Raw genomic sequence first — 22,431 nt, 5'->3', positions numbered from 1 at the left:
AATCTACGATTTCCCTCGTTCCCTCTTACAGAAGCCTCATCCAATTAGTTATCGGTGGAAATGAAAAATTATTTTTTCTTCCCCATAGTTTCCAAGCTATTCCAACTAAACAAACTAAAAATTAACGACTGAACATCCATACGTATGAGTTATGAGTCAACTTACGTTTTGCAAAAAAAAAAAAAAAAAAAAAACATCTTCGATTACATCTGGTAACACTGTGTGGTTCTTAATATACTTCAATCGTTGCTTCCTAGTTTAAAAATACATGCATGAACAAAGCTTCATTTTGATATAACCATTATTTGTGTATCTTTTTAGGTTCAAAAGTTTTGCTATCCCAAACTCCGGGTTGCATTGTATACTGGACACCCTGTAGAATTACGGGAGTGGACAACCTGTAGAATTCAGTATTGTCTAATAACACGCCCAGTGACAACTCATACACAATGATAGTGTATTTCTCTCTGGCTAACTGGTTTACAATTCCAGTCCAGAGATGGAGATGTAGCACAGATACTTAATGTCCTTCCATTCAACATTGAAAGTAAAATTTCCCTGTCTATTGTTCTTCCGTAAACGTAAAAGATAAAAAGATGAATCACTAAAATTCTAATAACCCATACGGTTTCAAAATTCTATTTAAAAAATGTCTAGCACTACACAGTTCCCTTAAAGGTTCTGGACTCCTATAATTTAAGTTGATTTCATAGCAATACTTGGACAAAGTTATATTTTTAACATTGGCTCGAATTAGTTGCTTTTTTAAATTTCTTGCTATTCATGTTTGTCTATTATACATATTTGATTGCATTCTTGTTAAGATGTATGATATAAATCTCAATAGAAACGCTCGAAGTTACAGTCATATGTGAATGCTTGATGTGCCAGATTTGCAACCTGTATATTTGAGTGTTGCATGACTGTCTATCATAAAAGAAAAAGAAAAAACGATTTAGACATTCCAAAATAATTTCTCAACTGTTGGAGGTTGCTCTGCTATTTTGCAAATATGCTTAGCGTAAGCTAATATCGTTAAATTAACAATGAAATAAAATGGGTGATTTCAAAATGTTTAAATAAAATATAATGTGAATGTACATATAAATAAGCATTCATACATGTGTCAAGACTTAAGAGACTAACAAACTAAAAATAATACAAAATTTACCATTTTTTTCTTTCGCTTGTTTTACAAAAGTGAAAGGAGATAATGAAATGTAACGTATCACAATCATAGATAATATTATTCTACAACAGAAAATACAAATCTGAAGAATTTTCAGTGTTGCCATCCATAGAAATTACAAATTACAGTGTTACTAGAATAACATTTCCCCCAAAATCTAAGTTAAGGCAGCGACTAGAGGAACGAACTGAACTCCGTTTGATTACGTACCATGTTGTCTTGGTATCCTATAAACTACTTTTTAAATAATAGTTGTATTTAGTTTGTAATAAACAAATTAGTTTTAACATACAGTTATTAAAATTAAATAATAATGTTATTTAAAAAGTTCTCGACTTGTGCCATCTGAACATTGTGTACTGGATAACAAATGTTCTCCATAAGAGCTTTGTAACTTTTCATAAGTCATAGCAGAGGATTCGTACAAACTATGCGCAAAATTTGATCGCAAAACGTTGCTCAAATTCCATTACCGGTTCATTTTTGCTATGCACCTCACAAACAAACTTTGCTTCAAACGCTCTCAACAATCGTGTAGCAACTGAAGCCAGTGGTCGTAGGTTTCCCAAAGAAATTTTCCTATTTCTTATCAATTTTTTGCTAGTTTGTTGATTATCCGATTTCCAAGGGCGCCCATCAGGGGGGGGGCAAGGTGGGGCTAACGCCCCTACTAAGAGAAAATCTACTTGGGAATATCGAAAGCCCAATAGAATTTTTACATTAGTTATAACAAAATTTGAAACTATATTTAAAATCTCGCTTATATTTGCCCCCCCCCCCTTGGAAACCACAACATGGGCGCCCTTGCCGACTTCTATGGCAGAAGTTAGGCCTATGTAATAAGATTCATTAAAGGAAGTGCTCACCACATTTGTTTTATTTATTTGCTTTTTGTTTCTATTTTTAACTATTTCCTTATTATTTTTAACAAAAACTACACACAAACACACTCAGCAAACAATAGATGTAAATTATGCTACTTTGAACAGCCGCATACACACACACACACATAATCTATTGCTATTGTATTGATTTATGTCTGCTGAACAAAGAAAAATTAAGCATTTATATTGCCCAGTCAGTCAGAGCGAGAGTTTCCCTGGATTTCTCACGTTTTATCGAAAAATTCCCTTTTTCTCTTTTTGGTAAACTTACCTACAAAATTTTCCTGGATTAGGGAAATTTCCTTCAAACTACGAACACTGACTGAAGCAAGTTCAATCTGGTATTGAGTCAATGGCAAGGGCTAACGTAACTGCTGTGTGAAGGTTGAACCAGCAGTCAGTGTTTTTAATTTGAGGAAAAGTCGCTAAATCTGGGGATTCGATCTCCACGATAGCGACAAAAAGTATTTTTTCCGATTGGTGCGAGGTTTTTGGTGATTTTTAAATGATGATTTACCTACTTACTTACAAATTTAGCGACTTTTTGCTGCAAACACCTGTTAATCTAAGTACTCGGCTATTTGGTAGCGTTTGTAAAGCGTACTTATTGCTCATGCGTAAGCTTGGAATACGCTGACCATGTATTTAAATGTAGATGGCTAATCACAAACGCGAAAGCAATAAAAACGCGGAGAAAACGTAAGCTCGAGCGTATTTGGTGCGTTTCAGAACAATAGACCACCTGTTGTTTAAAAGATTTCAAAAGGAAGGACAAAAAGGAAAGATGTGTTGCCAGGCAAGGGGATTTTAACAAGAAACAGCTGCTTGGAAGATGCTTTGTGCAAAGTATTGTAACTCTGCTAGGCAAAAATACCTAGCAAAAAGACCCGGAAACCCTGACTGGCTCACAGTATGATTTATAACTCTGGCAAAAGTAAAATTACCGAGTAGCCACTTTGACCGCGTTCCCTGCGGGGTAACGCATTCTCAAATAGCCATACATTTAGAGAAGTATTATTAGTTCAAAACAATTTTTAGGTTCTTTTCTTTTTTCTTTGTTTTTCTTCGTTTTTTGTTTTTATCAGCGCAAGTGATGAAGAGTTTGAGAATACAGCGTACCCACTCCCCCACTATTCTGCATTGTTATTTGTTACCCTTGCCCTCTAAAAGAGAACAATTACAAACTTGTCCCTTAGTTCGCAGAGTTTCCGTTGAGAGACACAAGTAATACAGCATTACCGATAGCAATGAAATTAGCTATAGATGCGTGAATAAAAGCGAAGTGGGTGTTTGTTATATTTGTCCTTTGGGATCTTTTAATTACTCTGTCCTTTTTCTTTAAAAAGAATGTATAACGTAAGTACTGTAGTGTTAATTATTTCGGAACTATTTTGACTCCAAAATATGAACAAAAGTACCCGAAACAATGTGAAATGATCCCTGAATTCGAGGATTGGTTGCGTCCTGTTGACAAAGATGTGAGTAGAACATTTTGTTTGTTTATTTCCGCTTGTTTTACATCTACATTTTGTTTGTTTTACATCTACAACTTTAAAACAATGCTTATAGATAACGGAATTCATGAATAACTTTTTTTTAGCGACTTTCCACCCAAAATTGGAGTCATTTCACCTCTTGTTTAGGGACCTTTTGTGCCAACATTTTAGCAACACTGCCAGTAGTGTTAAATGGAATATCGGACACTCTCCTGGATTACGTATACTCCCGCGCTCGTGGGTTTTCTCGGGGTTCTCCCGTTTCCTCCCACTTTCTTCATTCCACCATTTCACTCATCTCTCATCATCACCGTCTCCTTTAGCCTAACCGGCATAACCGTGGGACGTAAAACTTAGAGATTTCATTTCATTACGTATACTCTTAAGTTTGTGACATCATCGCTAGTCAAAAACGTTAACAACCTGAAGATGGTTTACTTCAAATAAAATTGAGCGATTCGGAGTTCGAATTTGATAACTTTTGTTACTTTTGAACGATTTATTAAACTTAATTATTCCAGTTATGGTTGAATCGGCACGTGTAATGTTTGTAGTCTACCATCAATAATGCATTGTATTTAAAACAGAAAAGCAAATAAAATTGGCAAATAATTATGGAATGCATAAAATGTAATGTGTCTTACTAGCTTCGCAAAGGTCTCATAACGCCTACATACTTTTACTGGATCTCGATACATTATTTAACTGGAAGATGTAGCTGAGGATGAAGCAGTGCTAGATGCGATCTTGAAAATGTACTTTTGTCAAGGTAACCAGATGTCCCGTTTTAGCCGGGACAGTCCCTTATTTTCAACCGATGTCCCGTTTTTTTTTCTGATTCTCAAACGGGACGCCTAAATGTCCCGTTTTTAAGCAAACATGACCCAAGTGTCCTGTAATTATTATTCAAAATATAAATGGTTCAATGCAAATTCTACGCTCTTCCATACCAACACTCATTGGGAAGGTTAAGTCGTGCCTAGAACTTCTGAACATTCAAATGAGAATTGAGTGTTCTGTGGTTCAAGAGTGAATTGAGTGGGAATTCTTAGTGTTGAAGTAGTTAAAAGTATTTTTGGGGAGTACTTAAGTTAGAAACGCTCTGTTATCATTCTTACTTGTGTATTTTGTAAATTGAAAACACTGCTGAGTCCCAAAATGCAATCTGGAAGTCACCTCCACCCCCCGTCGCCGATTCGTATGCGTCCCGTTTTTGAAAGTAAAAGTTCCGTTCTGGTCACCTTGACTTTTGTTGACCTTCAGCAGTTTTGATAAGTTCAGTAAATTTTTCTGCCTTCAACTTTTCAGCAAATTCCCTGCACGACAGTTCGATATCAAAACGAATTATAAGCTCTGTTGTAATCATGTACACTCATGTCCAAAATGTTTGTCGCATATCTATAACTGTCTTCCTGTAAGTAATGATAATGATTTTGCGGGGTACTGTTAATACTGATACTATGTGTATGTATAATCGGGAAATGTATATTTGTGCTAAATTTCATAAAAAAAAAGGAATTATAAGTATGAAAATTAGAATGAGTGAAACAAAATGTTGCTAAATGGATAAGAAAGATTTATTTTCGTTTTATTGTTCTTATTTACTGCTCTTTTGACATGAAATTTACCACATACATGTCTTTTTTAATTATACACATACTAACATTATAAGAAATACCGGCCGAATTTATCAAATTATATTCCCACAACAACATAATTATAGACATGCAACAATAATTTTGAACATGGGTGTACATCGGGAAAGGATTCCTTTCGACACTCCACAATAATCAAAATAGAACAGAGAATAGGAGTAGTAAGAGGAAAAATTAGCGGACATTTAACATCCGGTTTTGAGGTCATACCAAACACCGGACAAGTAGGTCAAAAACCGAAATGTCCGGTAAAATACCAGACGGTTGGCAACCCTACCCATATTCTCTCCTGATTTGCTTCTCTTTCTTTCACTAGGATAGTAGTCATAATCAATTTACCCTCATAAAAATTGACACTATAGTGAACCATCAGATTACTAATACAAATAAACATCAGAAAAAGCGTGATTTCACGCACAAAATCCGATTATTTTGATTGAAATTAAATTCATGTTTGGTTTTCTAGATGGAAGTTAGTTTACAAATATATATATATATATATATAAGTAGGGGTTTTTACTATTACTTGTATATAATATACAGCGTGTTCCGCGAATAAGCAGATAAATTTTGCAAGGTATTTAGGACCTCAACGCAAGAGAAAGAGTTTAGCTGTAACTTCGGTGTATAAGGACTAATTACGAAGATAAGGCCAATTTACAGAAAGCTAACCTACAACTAATCTCACTAATCATTTTAAATTGATGGACTTACTTATTACATCTTCTCTGTAGTTAGGCGTTTTCGGTCAAAGTTGGAGATAAACTTTTATCTAGTATTGAGCTTCTGAACATGTATGCGTAGTTTGTCGGTTTATTTCCGGAACATCCTGTATATATACGAAAGTACAAGTATATTTTGTACATAATCTATATATAAAATATTATATTTTGTTTTGTGAATAGCTATTACTTGTAAACATTATTTAAGAACACGAAAAATAGACGTTTTTAGACGTTTTTCACTTCTTTTCCCTTTATCAGTTCGAGTATATATATACACTCGATGCTAATCGAAAAATCTGATATTAATTAATAAGATATTACATACCTGGACTTTCAGTTTTTATTCCTTTCTCTTCCAGTCTGAGTTTTTCTGTTGAATTAAAAATAAATGCATTAGCACATAGAATTAGAAAATAAATATTACAAGAATTAGTAATCAGTTGATTAAGAAAGGACACATAAAGATGTTGCAATATCCCGGACATTGCTCTGTTGATAAACAACCTACACGTGTTTATGTTTCCAAGCATTAACCATGTGCATCCTTAACCATGTACAACTTACTACTATGGTACACAACAGAAAAACCAGTGACGCCACTGATCACATGACGACAAAGGACCACCAGTCGTACACTGCCGCCACTGGTCACATGACGACAAAGGACCACCAGTCGTACACTGCCGCCACTGATCACATGACGACAAAGGACCACCAGTCGTACACTGCCGCCACTGATCACATGACGACAAAGGACCACCAGTCGTACACTGCCGCCACTGGTCACATGATGACAAAGGACCACCAGTCGTACACTGCCGCCACTGATCACATGACGACAAAGGACCACCAGTCGTACACTACCACCACTGATCACATGACGACAAAGGACCACCAGTCGTACACTGCCGCCACTGATCACATGACGACAAAGGACCACCAGTCGTACACTGCCGCCACAAAATCCGAATGAAATAACTACACAAAATTTCATAGACATCAGGCGGAAAACTTCCAAAACTTTTAGAACAAAGAAACGCGATTTTTTGAAAGCTAAAATTAAGGAACTCGAAGAAAATAGTAAAAATAAAAATATTCGGGACATGTATAAAGGGATCAGCGAATTTAAGAAAGGCTATCAACCTCGTGCTTACATATTAAAGAAAGCTGACGGAACAGTTCTCACTGATACGGATAGCCTCTTAAATAGATGGAAAGATTTCTTTGACGATTTGCTTAACACGCAACCAAAAACTAATCTGCGTGGAGAAAAGGAGATACACACCGCAGAATCGTATATCCTTGAACCCAACCGAATAGAAGTAGAAACCGCTATACAGAAATTAAAGAAACACAAATCTCCGGGTTTAGATAAATTCCGGCTGAGTTAATTTTAGCTGGAGGCAAAAAATTGTGGAACAAGATACACAAACTCATTCTCCTCATCTGGAACAATGAAGAATTGGCGCAAGAGTGGAAAGAATCAATCATTGTTCCAATTCACAAGAAAGGCGACAAAACTGACTGTAATAATTATCGAGGCATTTCTCTTCTGTCAACATCCTATAAAACTCTTTCAAATATTCTGTTAGCAAGATTGACTCCATACGCAGATGAAATTATTGGAGATTATCAGTGCGGATTTAGACGAAATCGATCAACTATCGACCAAATATTTACCATTCGCCAAATACTCAAAAAAAAGTGGGAATACAATACCCTGGTATATTAATTCCTGAAATCTTTTGTTAGTGCCTTCGTAATATTCTAGCGTGAACAAAAAAAATATAAACTAATATAAACTTTCCTCCTCGTAACCAGTGTTATTATTGTCTTTACGTTCATAGGTAATATAGTCATTGAATGTAGAGGCGGTTCTTGGGGGAAGTTACTTCCGTAAAAATCAAAATTTTATCTCTACAAGCTAAGCTTCATAGAGCTTCTGAAAGCTGTACACAAGAACTACTCGCTATTAAAAGCATATTTTTATGCCAGAAAACCGCACGATTTGAGGTTGTGAAAAGCTGTGACTAGGGAAAACATGAAAAAAAAAAAAAAAGTCCAATGCTAGTGTCTCCGTACAATTCTCCAAGTGCCATAGTGCATTTTAAAACAACGAGCAGGGGCGGATCCAGGACCGACTTCTGGGGGGGGGGAGGTTGGTTGTCATACTGCTACTTTTAAGAGCTCCACACTTTGGGATGGGTTTTATTTATATATATAAAATAAGGAAGTTTCCTCTTCTTGGGGGGCCCTCCTGGATCCGCCCCTGACAACGAGGACATAAGAGCATTCTATTAGTGATTGAACCTTGTAAGAACATTAGTAACATAGTAGATCAAAAAATTTAACGAGATCTTTAAGTTTAACGTCCCACGCTTATGGCTTTTACGCTATAGAAGACGGATGATTAAAGCAAGTGAATGATGGTTGAATAACTGGTGGAATAAAAATATGGTAGGAAACGGAAGTACTCCTAGAAAACCCACGCACACGGTGTTTGTCCACCACAAACTTACTTGGACGGGGATCAAACCAAAAACCCCACACACCAGAAATAAATGCTCTACCACTGAGCCACCGTGCCTCCTTACAGTAGAGCAGATCTTTAACAAACAGTAGAACACAATTGTGGAAAAACACTATAGCTCTGATTCTATAACATGAATGAGTCAAGAGACCTGTATTACTTCATGTTTTGATTGTAAACTACGCTAATTGATGTTAAAGGTCATATGGTAGATTTTAAATGCACAGCGAGGATCAGTAGTGTACGCAGAAATTCGTCAAGAGAGAGGTTCAAGGTGCCCAAAATTCATATAATTTAAGATGTTTGTATACAATACGTTGTATATGTAATTTAAGACGTTTGTACTGTATATGGTAAACTTTTTTTAAAAAAATAACGTTCTGCTCAAGTAAGGAGAGTAAAACCTCGTAACACCTTTTTTTGTACGCTACTGCTGAGGATCATTTAACTGCATAAGGTATATTTGGCATAGTAGTGCAGCCAAGAAGGGAATTCAGGGAGCTCGATTCCCAAAGACTAAATAGTGCGGTGTTCACACTACAAAGGATTCAAGTCCAACTACCAGGGGCCGCAATGGCTCAGTGATAGAGCATTCACCTCTGGTGCATGGGGTCCCGGGTTCAAACCCTGCTCCCGTCAAGTGAACTTTGTGGGTGGACAAACACCGTGTGCGTGGGTTTCCTCGGTGTTCTACCGTTTCCTCCCACTTTCTTCATTCCACCATTTGATTCATTTCTCGCCATCACCGTCTCCTTTAGCCTAACCGGCATAACCTTGGGACGCAAAACTCAAAGATTTCATTTTATTTCGAAAGAAACGTAAGGTTTGTACTAAACATGGAAAAGTGAGCACTGCTTTTCCTTTTCACGATATAAAAGTTATTTACATCATCTGAACATGAATATTTTAAACACTCAAAAGAGCTTCAAGTAGTTATCTTAAATGTGAAATATGTTCAAAGTGACAAAAAGTGGATTTGAATCCTCTGTGCACTGAGCGCTACAAGTAATTCTTCACTTTGTACAGGCAGCGACAAAAGTTCTTTCCATTTGAAGAAATTAGTTTCGTAAATAACTTCAGAATGGAAGAACAATTTGAGTATAATTTTCGGTATTTTTTCTTTTTAAATGTAATTTTCTGTACGTTCCAGCTATACCACCGTTATTTCCAAAATAAATTTTACCAAACGGATAGAACTTTGGTCGCTGACTTTAGGAACATAATGAAAAGAATTAATCTATGTTATACCACCATTATACATTCCAGCCATACCACCGTTATACGTTCCAGCCATATCACCATTATACATTCCAGCCACACCACCATTATACGTTCCAGCCATACCACCGTTATTCCCAAAGTAAATTTTACCAAACGGAAAGAACTTTTGTCACTGACTTTAGGAACATAAGAAAAGAATTTATCTATGTTATACCACCATTATACATCCCAGCCATACCACCACTATACATTCCAGCCATACCACCATTATACATTCCAGCCATACCACTATTATACGTTCCAGCCATACCACTGTTATTCCCAAAGTAAATTTTACCAAACGGAAAGAACTTTTGTCACTGATTTTAGGAACATAATGAAAAGAATTAATCTATGTTATACCACCATTATACATTCCAGCCATACCACCGTTATACGTTCCAGCCATACCACCGTTATTACCAAAATGAATTTTACCAAACGGAAAGAACTTTTGTCGCTAACTGTATCACTTAAAGTGACTTTTGGTGGATGTAAAGGAAGTTCTGTTACTTTCTCCGCACAAATATGAGTTCTTACTACGCTAGTTACGTGACACATCAATAATTAAATGAGATAAAGAAACGGCACTACTTTACATTAAGATATATTCATCTAAAAATATGTTACTCCTACAAAAAAATTGCATCCTTATGTTGGAAAGAATATTAAATACATATAAGAAGGCAAGACTTACCGAGTTCCTCCCGGTGACTCTGTGCTACGTCATTTATTTGTCCCTCGAGATTTTCTATTTCACTTTCAAGTTTCCTAAATAAATAAATAAATAAAAACCTTTCAGGTTTAACACAATAGCTTTAAAACATACTCTAAAAAGACATATTTAAAGTAGTGTGATGGCCAAATGGTATCCTGCGACCCGGATCCGGCCCATGAATACCTTTCATCCAGCCCACGAATAAAAATGAAAAATTATATATATTAAGAAACTTCAAGCTTAGCAGAAAGAGTGCAGCTGGCCATCACAATATACCTAAATCTAGATTTAATATCTTAAAAAAAGTTTTTAGAAAAATATATTTATTTTATCCTTTTGGATATCAAACTAGTGGATACTTTAGTTCATTTAATTGCCTGAAATATGGAAAATGGCGGCTACTACAGTATTTATCATGAATGAGTGATGCAAGTCAGAGTAATTTCACTTGCAAGTACTACTAACATTTCATGCCTTAATTCAAACAACCTTCTCAGTACTTTGCCCCTGGAAAGCCCAGTGAATTTCAGAATGAAGAAAAAGATGTCATTTACTGCCCACTTAATCGCAAAATACCGAAAATAATCTATTATTTAACTATCGAGCCTTAATAAAATGAAATAGTTAGCTTTACAGTTTTATCTGGCAAAATTTTAAATTCTGATGCTTTCTTTTGGAGGCCAATGCTTCCCCATGTATGAAACAATGTACCCATTTCATATCTAAAGCTACTTCATTCTCCTTATGCAGGGCCGCGGTGGCTCAGTGGTAGAGCGTTCACCTCTGGTGTTTGGGATCCCGGGTTCGATCCCAGCCCCCGCCAAGTGAACTTTGTGGTGGACAAACACCGTGTGCGTGGGTTTTCTCGGGGTTCTCCCGTTTCCTCCCACTTTCTTCATTCTACCATTTAATTCATTACTCATCATCACCGTCTCCTTTAGCCTAACCGGCATAACAGTGGGACGTAAAACTCAAAGATTTCAATTTTCATCTTACGTAGTATCGCTATGTCTACCTGTTAGGGCGCGGGGTCATTCTGAATATAAACTCGTACATTTTCCCCTCTGGACCCCTTTCTCTCTCATGCAACTATCAAAAGGATAGAATATTTTTTTCGTCCAGTTGTCGTGGATAGGGAAAACCATAGTTTAATGGTTAGAGCGTTGGATTCATATCCGCGTGGTCCCGGGTTCGATTCCCCGTCGGTGCTTCCAAATTTTCGGCATCCATCCAGTGTCGTGAGACAAACTGGCAAGTTACGTGAATAAAGACGTGACGCACATTAGGTCTAGAAAGCCCCTTATATGTAGGGATGCGCAGGAGACAAGATTTGTGGCTGTCTCGTCGCGAAAATGTGCTTTAAAAGTGATATCTCGACTCGAAAAATGTATATTTTTGTATTGGAAGAGCCGTGTCTCGACTCGAATTTTGTCAGGAAAATCCTGTCTCGACTCGTCTCGTGCTCATCCCTACTTATATGCCAATTAGAGACAGAGCGACAAAGCTCGCTGGCCCAGGGCGTCGCTAGGCTGGGCGTAGTTCATCCGGTCTCTAACAGATAGCGTTGGAACTACTCATGCCTACAAAGGGCTCTTATGTCAGGTACTTTTTTTTTAAATAAAAATTAAATGAAGCATTTCAGTTGAACTTCCAATTATTATGTCCTTTAGGCTAAGGGAGAAGATTATTAAAGCAAGTGAATAATGATGGAATAATTGGTGGAATGGGAATATTGAAGGAAACAGAAGTACACCGTGGAAACCTACAGACACTATGTTGTTCAGCACCAACTTACTTAGGCTGGGATCGAACCAGAGATGGCAGTTTTGAGTTACAGTTGTTCTGGATGGTAAGTTACTATAAAATAGAATATCGTCCTATATGTCATCACCACGTGCATATTACAAAGCCGTGTGCGGAATATTACAATTGGTAACGTAGCACATCAATAGCGCATCATTTGTAATGTCAGTAGTTTTGTCTATTTGTAACGTATTGTAACTCTTTCGATTAAGAGTCCCTATTACTGCAAAATTAAAATACCGCTAATTTTACAGTAATTATGTGATATCTTCAAATAGAAAAAAGATAATCGAAAAGTGGATCAAGACCTCCCTAGACGATGTTATTTTGCATGACGTATCGTTATCACGAGTCACCTAGTAGCTTTCCGTTTACAGTTATTTAGAAACGCGAAAATAAATGCCGATTTTCTAAATGTCTGGAAATCGAAAGCAGATAAATGAGTCATGATAACGGTATCTCAAGCAGAATAATATTGTCTAGGGAGGTCTTGTTCCACTTTTCGATTATCTTTTTTCTATTTGAAGATATCACATAATTACTGTAAAATTAGCGGTATTTTAATTTCGCAGTGATAGGGACTCTTAATCGAAAGAGTTACAATACGTTACAAATAGACAAAACTACTGACATTACAAATGATGCGCTATTGATGTGCTACGTTACCTATTGTAATATTGTAGGGAGGTCTTGTTCCACTTTTCGATTATCTTTTATCTATTTGAAGATATCATATAATTACTGTAAAATTAAGCGGTATTTTAATTTCGCAGTGATGAGGCCTCTTAACTAAAATTCACTGTGTCGTTTGAAAGAGGAATCAAATTGATATCTTTTAGTGACTTGTGGCCAAACGTAACTTTTAATTCATCTTATATAGCCAGATGAAGAAAACTTTCCCCGATAGAAAGAAGTTTCCTATAGTACTTGCACCCAGTCGTGAAGCTTGGGCTCTAAGCCAATCATAGAAATATTTTGCTTGAGCTCCGATACATCGGAAAACTTCGGTACAATTCGTGCAGCCGCTTCCCGAGCACACACTTGGGGAAACGTCAAACAGCTGAAATTCACCAACAATGTTGCCAAACTTTGAGGACGTAGTACATGAATATTTAAAAACGCATTTAAATATTACCCAATAATAACACCCCACAACACTAACCAGTGTAACAATTGTTCTAAAATTGGTAACAATAACACGAATAGTAACAACGAAAATATAACGCAATAAAAAAAACAATTAACAAAACGGAACTTGGCGCCAATCCGACAACACTGTACTCTCGGGAGATGTTTTCCGTGTAGCGCGAGAGAAGACACTGACAAAATTTGATGGGTGGAGATTGACGAGTGGTACACACCCTCCCGTTCTATTGGGTGGTGAAATCAGTAGATCTAGGTCAAGCTTCACGAGTCGGCGCGAATACTATAGTTTTGGCTATGCGCGAACTCAAGAGATAGGATAGGAGAGAGGAAACTTTACCTTTCCCACAATTTAATGTCCCTAAAGTCGCTAAAACAAATTTCAGTTGACTTGTTTTCAACATCACAACACTTTATTTCTAATTGCCGTCTCTATTTCCCAGGTTTAATGCTCTCGTTTATCAACACATCATAACACAAAACACACCGTAGTTTCTGTTCACTTTCATCAGTGCACCAAGTAAATCCTAATTCCATATATAAACTATCATATTTCATATTGTATTTTTGTTTCGAATTGCTTGTTTAAACTTTTATAGGAGAGTCACATTTACTCGCCATAACAAGACTCGTTTCACAGTTTCAGAATAAGCTTCGCTTACATTATTTGCTTTACTTTTCTTTCAAAGTTCTTGTTCCAATGTTAAAATACTTTTTGAAAATATATTAAAACTGGAATTAGCTGGCACCACGTTTTGCCAAACTATAACTTAACACTTCTGAAGATCTACTGAGCCTCGATTGACAGAAGAAACCTTACTAAACAACAACAGCTTCTTGAAACAAGGGTACCACTAGCTGACACCACATTTTGCCCAACTATAACCTAACACTTCTGAAGATCTACTGAGCCTCGATTGACAGAGGAAACCTTACTAAATAACACCAGCTTCTTGAAACAAGGTTACCACTAGCTGACACCACATTTTGCCCAATTAAAACTTAACACTTCTGAAGATCTACTGAGCCTCGATTGACAGAGGAAACCTTACTAAACAACAACAGCTTCTTGAGACCAGGGTACCACATTTTACTTCAACATAAAGGGAAAGCAGAAGTAATAAAATCCTTGTTTACTTCACCGCTCTTTATGTTTTCCTTCCTTCTGCAATGTCAGTCGTCGGCAAGTACCGGTCCCTTTCAAGTTAATGGCAAATGCAGCCATTCACTTTCTGGAAATAATGAATTTTTGTCTAATATTTGAAATATGATTCATCATAATTTTAGAATCAAAAGTGGTGATACACGTAAGATACTAGGATGAAAAATTGAAAGATATTTAAGGGGGCAGACTACTAAATATTTTTGAAAAACTAATAATTTTTCTTTTACCCGTTTTTCGTAAGTGGAAAGAGGTAATGAACTGTAACTCACCACAATAATAGATAACGGTATTCTATACCCGAAAATACGAATCGAAAGAATTTTCAGTGTTGCCATCCACAGAAATTACAGTGTGACCAGAATTTGAATTACTCAAAAATCTAGGTAAAGGCAGCGACTAGAAAAATGAACTCAACGGTAATTGATGACTTATCATGCTGTCTATGTTCCTTGTTTACTGCTTTGTAAATAATGTTTCTATTTATTTTGTAATAACTTATTTATTTTGAAATAATTTATGTAAGTTTTATAAAACAAATAGAAATATTATTTAAAAAATAATAAACAAGGAACATAGATAGCATGATAAATCGTCAATTACCGTTGAGTTCATTTTTTTAGTCTGGTCACACTGTAATTTCTATGGATGGCAACACTGAAAATTCTTCCGATTCGTATTTTCGGGTAAAGAATAACATTATCTATTATTGTGGTAAGTTATATTTTATTACCTCTTTCCACTTACGAAAAACGGGCAAAAGAAAAAAATATTAGTTTTTTTCAAAAATATTAGTAGTCTGTCGCCTTAAGTCAGGGTTTTAGTGTACATTTCATGAAAAAAAAAACTTGGTTTGTTATGATATTTCTGGTTATATGTGCCGGACAGCCTGCACCATTTTGTGGTCCGCGGAGCATACGTTGGCAAACCCTACTTTAGTACATTTGTCTGACAACGAACAATCCTGAAATCGTACCGGTATCGAAAGTTACATCATATTTGAAACCACATATAGGATGTAGACTCACCTGCAAATATCTTCCTTGGCCTTTAGTTTGGTAAGCAAATTCATGTTCTCTTCAATTAATTTGTAACTGGAATCTGTTCTTACAGAGTCTGATTTCTGAAGAAGGGCGCCCTCTTTATCACTTTCACTGAAAACAAACAAAAAAAAAAAAAACATATATTCATTATTTGTTTCATAGAATAAGACGTAATATATTTCTGATTTAAACTCAACTACGATACGTTTAAATTGAATTAAAATACTATAATACTAACCTTGAGGAGTAATAATACAAAAAACAGCAAGAGGCAACGAGATGCTTTTTTTAAATGGAGTTTGGTTTACCAGAACTCCTTCATATACGAAAATAAAAATCCGCAAAAATTATCTGCAATGTAGCTATTAGTTTTTTTTTTTTTTTACATTGTTCATTCTGATCTCTGTCCTCGTTTATTTTATTGTTATGCTGTTGTGGTCATGCTGTAAAAGTTTCATCTCAGAACTTCATAGGCAACAGAACTTTCAGGAACTGTGGTGGCAGCAAGATGGAGCACCACCACACTACACCAAAATTGTTCGGGTGTTCTTGCAAGAAGCTTCTCCTCAATACTAAATTGACCGTATAGGGCCTGTGGAGTGGCCAGCCAGAACACCAACATACCCCCCCCCCTGTCTTCTTGTTTTAGTGGGGCACCTCAAAAACAACGTGTACGCTAAATTGATGGCATGTGTATGTGTGTGTGAGAGAGAGAGGGATACAATTTTTGTAACCTAATCTAACTATTGTGTAATCATTTTTATAACCACTGCAACATGTTATCAATTTCTGAATAAAGATAACATCTATTCAAAACTGTCAAATTGAGTCTGGCATACCACGCATAATTTTATACCGAACTTGACTTTCGTGTTCCGTTTTCAGTGAAAAGCATGCTTGGTAATAACGTATCTAGGTGTTGTTTTTATAACAGTTGGTTACAACAGTAGCGAAGATTATGTTACATAATTAATTTTGAGGTTTGAGTGCTTTGTCAACCCTGAATTTCAAACACGTTAGCAAATCACAATTGTACCTCTAAATTATCAGTATGCTACAAACCAATGTTGCCACAATCCTAGCTCTGGAGTGGGCTGAAAAATAGTACCAAATTGAAACAAAAAGGGCTGAATTCATTATTTTATACCAGTGCAGTGGCTTCGTACGACGAAACTAAAAGTAGAGGCGGATCCAGGGGCGCGATCACCCCCCAGAAGAGGAAGCTTTCATTTTTTATATATATAAATAAAACCCATCCCAAAGTTTGGAGCCCTTAAAAGTAGCAGTATGGCAACCCACCGCCCCCCCAGAAGTCGGTCCTGGATCCGCCCCTGACTAAAAGAGGTTAAGTTCTAGAACACTCGCTCCCATCTTCCAAGAGTTCAAATCAAGAAAGTGCTCTTTTTAAAAACATATAAACAGAAGGACTCCGAACAACCGTGGAAGTAGATGAAACTTTCCTCGCACGTAGGAAGTATAACAGAGGCCGCATATTAAAAGGGGAAACAGTAATCTTCTTTACGTATTGTAATGAAACCAAATACGCCTCTACTTCAAAGTGACCAATAAACCAAAACCATTTGGCATTATGGTGATATATGAGGGAAAATGTATAACGAGACCATATATGAAACGAGGAACAAATTAATCATCTCCGAGTTCGTGTGTAACCAGTGCGTTATAATCAAATATTACGAATTACGAATTTTCCACACAAAATTCGTAGCGTTATGTGGCACAACGTCAAAATGAACTTTAACAGCATTTTTTAAGAGTCCAATGCACACTGTGAAAGCATTGCACAGTGACAAATATTTGTTAAATGGTGCTGAATTGGGTAGAATTGTGCCAACGTTCTCACAAAAGGGGCTGAAAATGCCAGCGTGGTACCAACGGGCCGATGAATGACAAAAAGGGCTGAATTTGGTACAATTGTACCAAGTGTGGCAACACTGCTACAAACATTGAATGTTATTACAGTTAATGAACAGAAGTAGCAATAAAGAAGAATTTGATGGAGGATTAATCTTGAATATACACGAGAAGATAATTTACTTTAAGTACAGTAACTAAGTGATAGCATAAAGTGCTATGATCATGATTGTAAAAGTAAGCTTTTTTTAAAAATTGAAATAAGTACACTTTGTTTTCATCTGTGAGCAAAATGCATGTGAACTTACCTTCCACTGGAATCAATCAATCGAGTGACCTCTGCCGGCGCGTAGCTGTAAACAGGAGTCTCTGTTTTGACGGCTGGAATGTCAACCAAAGGCGATGATTCTTCTATAACGTCTTCCACATCCACTATCACAGCCGACGGTGGTTCTTCTTCGCCTGCTGGTCCTGATTGACTATCAGTTCTTAATCGGGGTTCGGATGCTGCTCGGGATTCTGCAGATAAAAAGAAATTATAATGTTGTAGTCAGTAACGCAGCGAGCAATGTTGAATAGCACTGTCGTCTCTGGATGTAAAATTTGGGGGGACATCAAAGAGAGTGATTTAAATGGTACTACCTAGTCCAATCTCTTTATTATCCTCAATTCCATTTGTTACCATTCTGCTTAACTTCACGGACCTCCTAAGGTGTATCAAGAACTGTTATAATCGATTCATCTTGAATATTACATTCCAAATAAATATAATTATTAGACTATTATTCATATGTTATTCTATCCTTAGTAAATAAATTAAATTAGAATAAAATATTGAATATTTTGTACTGCAAAATATTGGCGGGACGCGTCCCCCTCGTACCCGCCAGAGACGCCCATGTTGAATAGTTATATCTAATGCTCCTCTATCCAAATACATAAACATGAAAATCAAATTTTAAATATTACAATTCTCTAAAATACGGTTTGAAGATATAGCTAAACCTGTTATCTTTGCCGCCTCCCTTACTTGGTTTCGATTTAGTTGAACCTGCATTTATGGAATATATATACAGGGTGGGCCATTTTAATTAATCCACGGAAATATCTGAAAAATGATAAAACATAGAAGAAATGTTTGAAGTACACGTTATATATTGCTAAGGGGGAAACCCAATTCCTCCAAAAGTACCCCTCCCCGCCCCCCTAAATCGGGGTAACGGGGGGTAACTTTGAAATGTTAAATGGGAACATGGGTCGAGTAATACCTCGTTCGAAAGGTCTTGGAAAACTAAGTAACGCTGTACCAAAATATGTTCCATATTGTGCACCGGTTTCAAAATGGCCGCCATAATATGGTTCGGAAACTCCAGTACCCGTAGTGTGAAAACCATGGAAGCTAAATAAATGGAACAAATTTGAAATACGTAAATATCATAGGGCATATCGAACGGTGTGGTCCCTGTGATCCCAGTGGCCTCCCTAAAGGGGTCTTGGGGGCTAACTTCAAAATTTCAAATAGTAACATGAGTCGAGTGGTACCTCGTTCGATAAATCTTGCAAAATCTAACATATTGCAGGAGAAAACGATTGATGTGAAATGGCAGTGTTCTCAAAAGGCCGACGAAACATAGTATCCGTGTCAGAGAAAAGGTTTAGTACCCGTAGTATGAAAGCGATTGGAGATAAATCAACAAAAGAAAAACTGGAGTAGCTAACTGACGTAAGGCACATCGAGAGGTGTTGTCGGGGTGACTCCAATGGCCAACTGAAAGGTATCCGGGGCCAACTTGAAAATTTCAAATAGCAGCTTGAAGCGAGTAACATCACGTTACATAGACAAATTAATATCAAACAGCTTCTGTAAGAAAATTTTCGACATGAGACACCGTTTTCAAAATGATCGCAAAGACATGGTGACTGTGTCTAAGGAAACGTCTAGTGCCCATAGTATGAACACGGTTAGACATAAATGAAAATAACGAAAATTAAATAGGAAAACCACGGAGGCGTTCCAAGGCTCAAGAATAATACAACAGAGATAAAAAATATTAGAGTAAAATTGCCATAATGTATAGAGAGAAATCCAAGTCCTGCAAAATAATCTCTCCCTGCGCTCTGTATGTGAGTGGGGTGGAAAGTAAAGTGAAAGTTCAAACGAGAACTCTACTTTAATTCGTAAATTAAGGCTAACCTTACAAATAGGTATGGTGTGGTTGAAACATTTGTTTGTAAGGATGACGGTGTAGTGACTAAAAAAAGAGAAACTTTTATGCAATGCGTGCTGGTTATTCAGAAAGCATTTCGGGGATATACGTACACACCGTTTCGTCCCTCAAGCTCACAATATGACATGAATGCTAATAGTTAATCAAAATGTAACTGTGGCCATCCGCGTTAACTTAGTGCACCAATTCTCTATGCATTAAGTCTGCCTTCCAAACAGCATTGGGTAGGTCAAGCGTACGCCCGAACCGTTGTCCGGTCGGACATTGAAATTTTGAAATTAGTCCACAAGACCCCTTCAGGGAGGCCACTGGGATCACAGGGATTACATCATTCGATATGCCCTATGATATTTACGTATTTCAATTTTGTTCCATTCATTTACCTTCCATGGTTTTCATACTACGGGTACTGGAGTTTCCGAACCATATCATGGCGGCCATTTTGAAACTGGTGCACAATATGAAACATCTTTTGGTACAGCGTTACTTAGTTTTCCAAGACCTTTCGAACGAGGTATTACTCGACCCATGTTCCCATTTGACATTTCAAAGTTACCCCCCGTTACCCCCATTTAGGGGGGGCGGAGAGGGGTACTTTTGGCGGAATTGGTTTTCCCCCTTAGCAATATATAACGTGTACTTCAAACATTTCTTCTATGTTTTATCATTTTTCAGATATTTCCGTGGATTAATTAAAATGGCCCACCCTGTATATACAGGGTGGTTCAGTAATGTTGGACAGCCCTGAATAAATCGGAAACCAGAAGAGATATTAGCAAGAATTTGGTGGATCCAGATACTTGTGGAAGGGGGACGTCCTTTGAGGTACCACACAATGTTACCAGGTCAACAGTGTTGCCAGCTCAGTACAAAGTTATATTTTTTTAAATAGAACATATAGAAGTTTATGCCATCAAAAGAATTAGTACAGAATGTGAATACCAACAAGCGAAACCGCACCTGTCAGTGTTGCCAAATAAGGAAGTTATAAAGCTTCAAAGAACAAGAAATTAAAGTGTCCGTAGGGCAAAACTAGAAAAAAGGCAAGAAAAATAATACTACGGAATGAAAAGGAGTAACAGAAAGAGTAAACCAAAGAACGCACAGCATCCAGTGAGTAACAGGGTTGCCAAAGCAAAGGGGGAAAAAATTGAAAATTTTGCAGTTGCTATAGGAGGAAAAGTGCCCATACGACATAATGCTAGAAACACCATAGAAAGTCTATGTAAGATTCAGGAATCCTAATAGCGTTTGTTCGAAAGCAATATCTCTAACCGTTTCCGAGATACACCAAAGCTGTGCGAAGTTTGCAACACTGCATAATAATTCCCTCGCCCTTCAAACTACAGGAACGAAAAAATGAAATCTCTGAGTTTTACGTCCCACGGTTATGCCGGTTAGGCTAAAGGAGACGGTGATTATGAGAGATGAGTGAAATGGTGGAATGAAGAAAGTGGGAGGAAACGGGAGAACCCCGAGAAAACCCACGAGCACGGTGTTTGTCCACCACAAAGTTCACTTGGCGGAGGCTGGGATCGAACCCGGGACCCCAAGCACCAGAGGTGAACGCTCTACCACTGAGCCACCGCGCCCCCCCTACAGGAACGAGTAATGAAAATGATACGCCCAATAAAATGTAAGAACTACACGGGTCTAATCGTCAAATCAATTATGCAGTGTTGCAAACCCCGCACACCTTTGGTGTATCTCGAAAACGGTTAGAGATATCGCTTTCGAACAAACGCGATTAGGATTCCTGACTCTTACATAGACTTTCTATGGTGTTTCCAGCATTATGTCATATGGGCACTTTTCCTCCTATAGCAACTGCAAAATTTTCAATTTTTTCCCCCTTTGCTTTGGCAACACTGTTACTCACTGGATGCTGTGCGTTCTTTGGTTTACTCTTTCTGTTACTCCTTTTCATTCCGTAGTATTATTTTTCTTGCCTTTTTTCTAGTTTTGCCCTACGGACACTTTAATTTCTTGTTCTTTGAAGCTTTATAACTTCCTTATTTGGCAACACTGACAGGTGCGGTTTCGCTTGTTGGTATTCACATTCTGTACTAATTCTTTTGATGGCAAAAACTTATATATGTTCTATTTAAAAAAATACAACTTTGTACTGAGCTGGCAACACTGTTGACCTGGTAACATTGTGTTGTACCTCAAAAGACGTCCCCCTTCCACAAGTATCTGGATCCACCACACTCTTGCTAATATCTCTTCTGGTTTCCGATTTATTCAGGGCTGTCCAACATTACTGAACCACCCTGTATATATATATATATATATATATATATATATATATATATCGTGCGTATGTATTGTTTTAAATGCTCATTTAACATCAACTACTGCTAGATTACTTTTATTGTTCAGTTGCACATGCATTGCGAAACAAGTCACATATGTTTTAAGAAGATAGTCGTCAAGTTGGTGGGTGGGGGCCGTGGTGGCTCAGTGGTAAACTGTTCACCTCTGGTGCTTGGGGTCCTGGGTTCGATCCCAGTTTCCGCCAAGTGAACCTTGTGGTGGACAAACACCGTGTGCGTGGGTTTTCTCGGGGTTCTCCCGTTTCCTCCCACTTTCTTCATTCCACCATTTCATTCATTACTCATCATCACCGTCTCCTTTAGCCTAACCGGCATAACCGTGGGACGTAAAACTTAAAGATTTCATTTTTTTTTTCATTTTTTTTTCAAATTGGTGGGGGTGATGAC

The 22,431-nt window shown here is 37.2% G+C and overlaps 1 protein-coding gene across 1 annotated transcript in view; it reads right to left on the bottom strand.

Moving 5' to 3' along the window:
- LOC145663147 (uncharacterized) overlaps positions 1-22,431 on the bottom strand; it is a 217,869-nt gene that overhangs the window by 51,665 nt on the left and 143,773 nt on the right. Inside the window, exons 6-9 of the mRNA XM_081729469.1 lie at positions 17,789-17,999; positions 15,594-15,719; positions 10,437-10,510; positions 6,275-6,319 (exon numbers count right to left, since the gene is read on the bottom strand). Coding sequence (XP_081585595.1) covers positions 6,275-6,319; positions 10,437-10,510; positions 15,594-15,719; positions 17,789-17,999 — 456 coding nt within the window. The remainder of the gene's footprint in view (positions 1-6,274; positions 6,320-10,436; positions 10,511-15,593; positions 15,720-17,788; positions 18,000-22,431) is intronic.

Source organism: Thermobia domestica, chromosome 10 (assembly GCF_964235325.1).
Source record: "Thermobia domestica chromosome 10, izTheDome1.hap1.1, whole genome shotgun sequence".
Taxonomy (NCBI): Eukaryota; Metazoa; Arthropoda; class Insecta; order Zygentoma; family Lepismatidae; genus Thermobia; species Thermobia domestica.
This window is presented reverse-complemented; position numbering and strand designations above follow the sequence as displayed.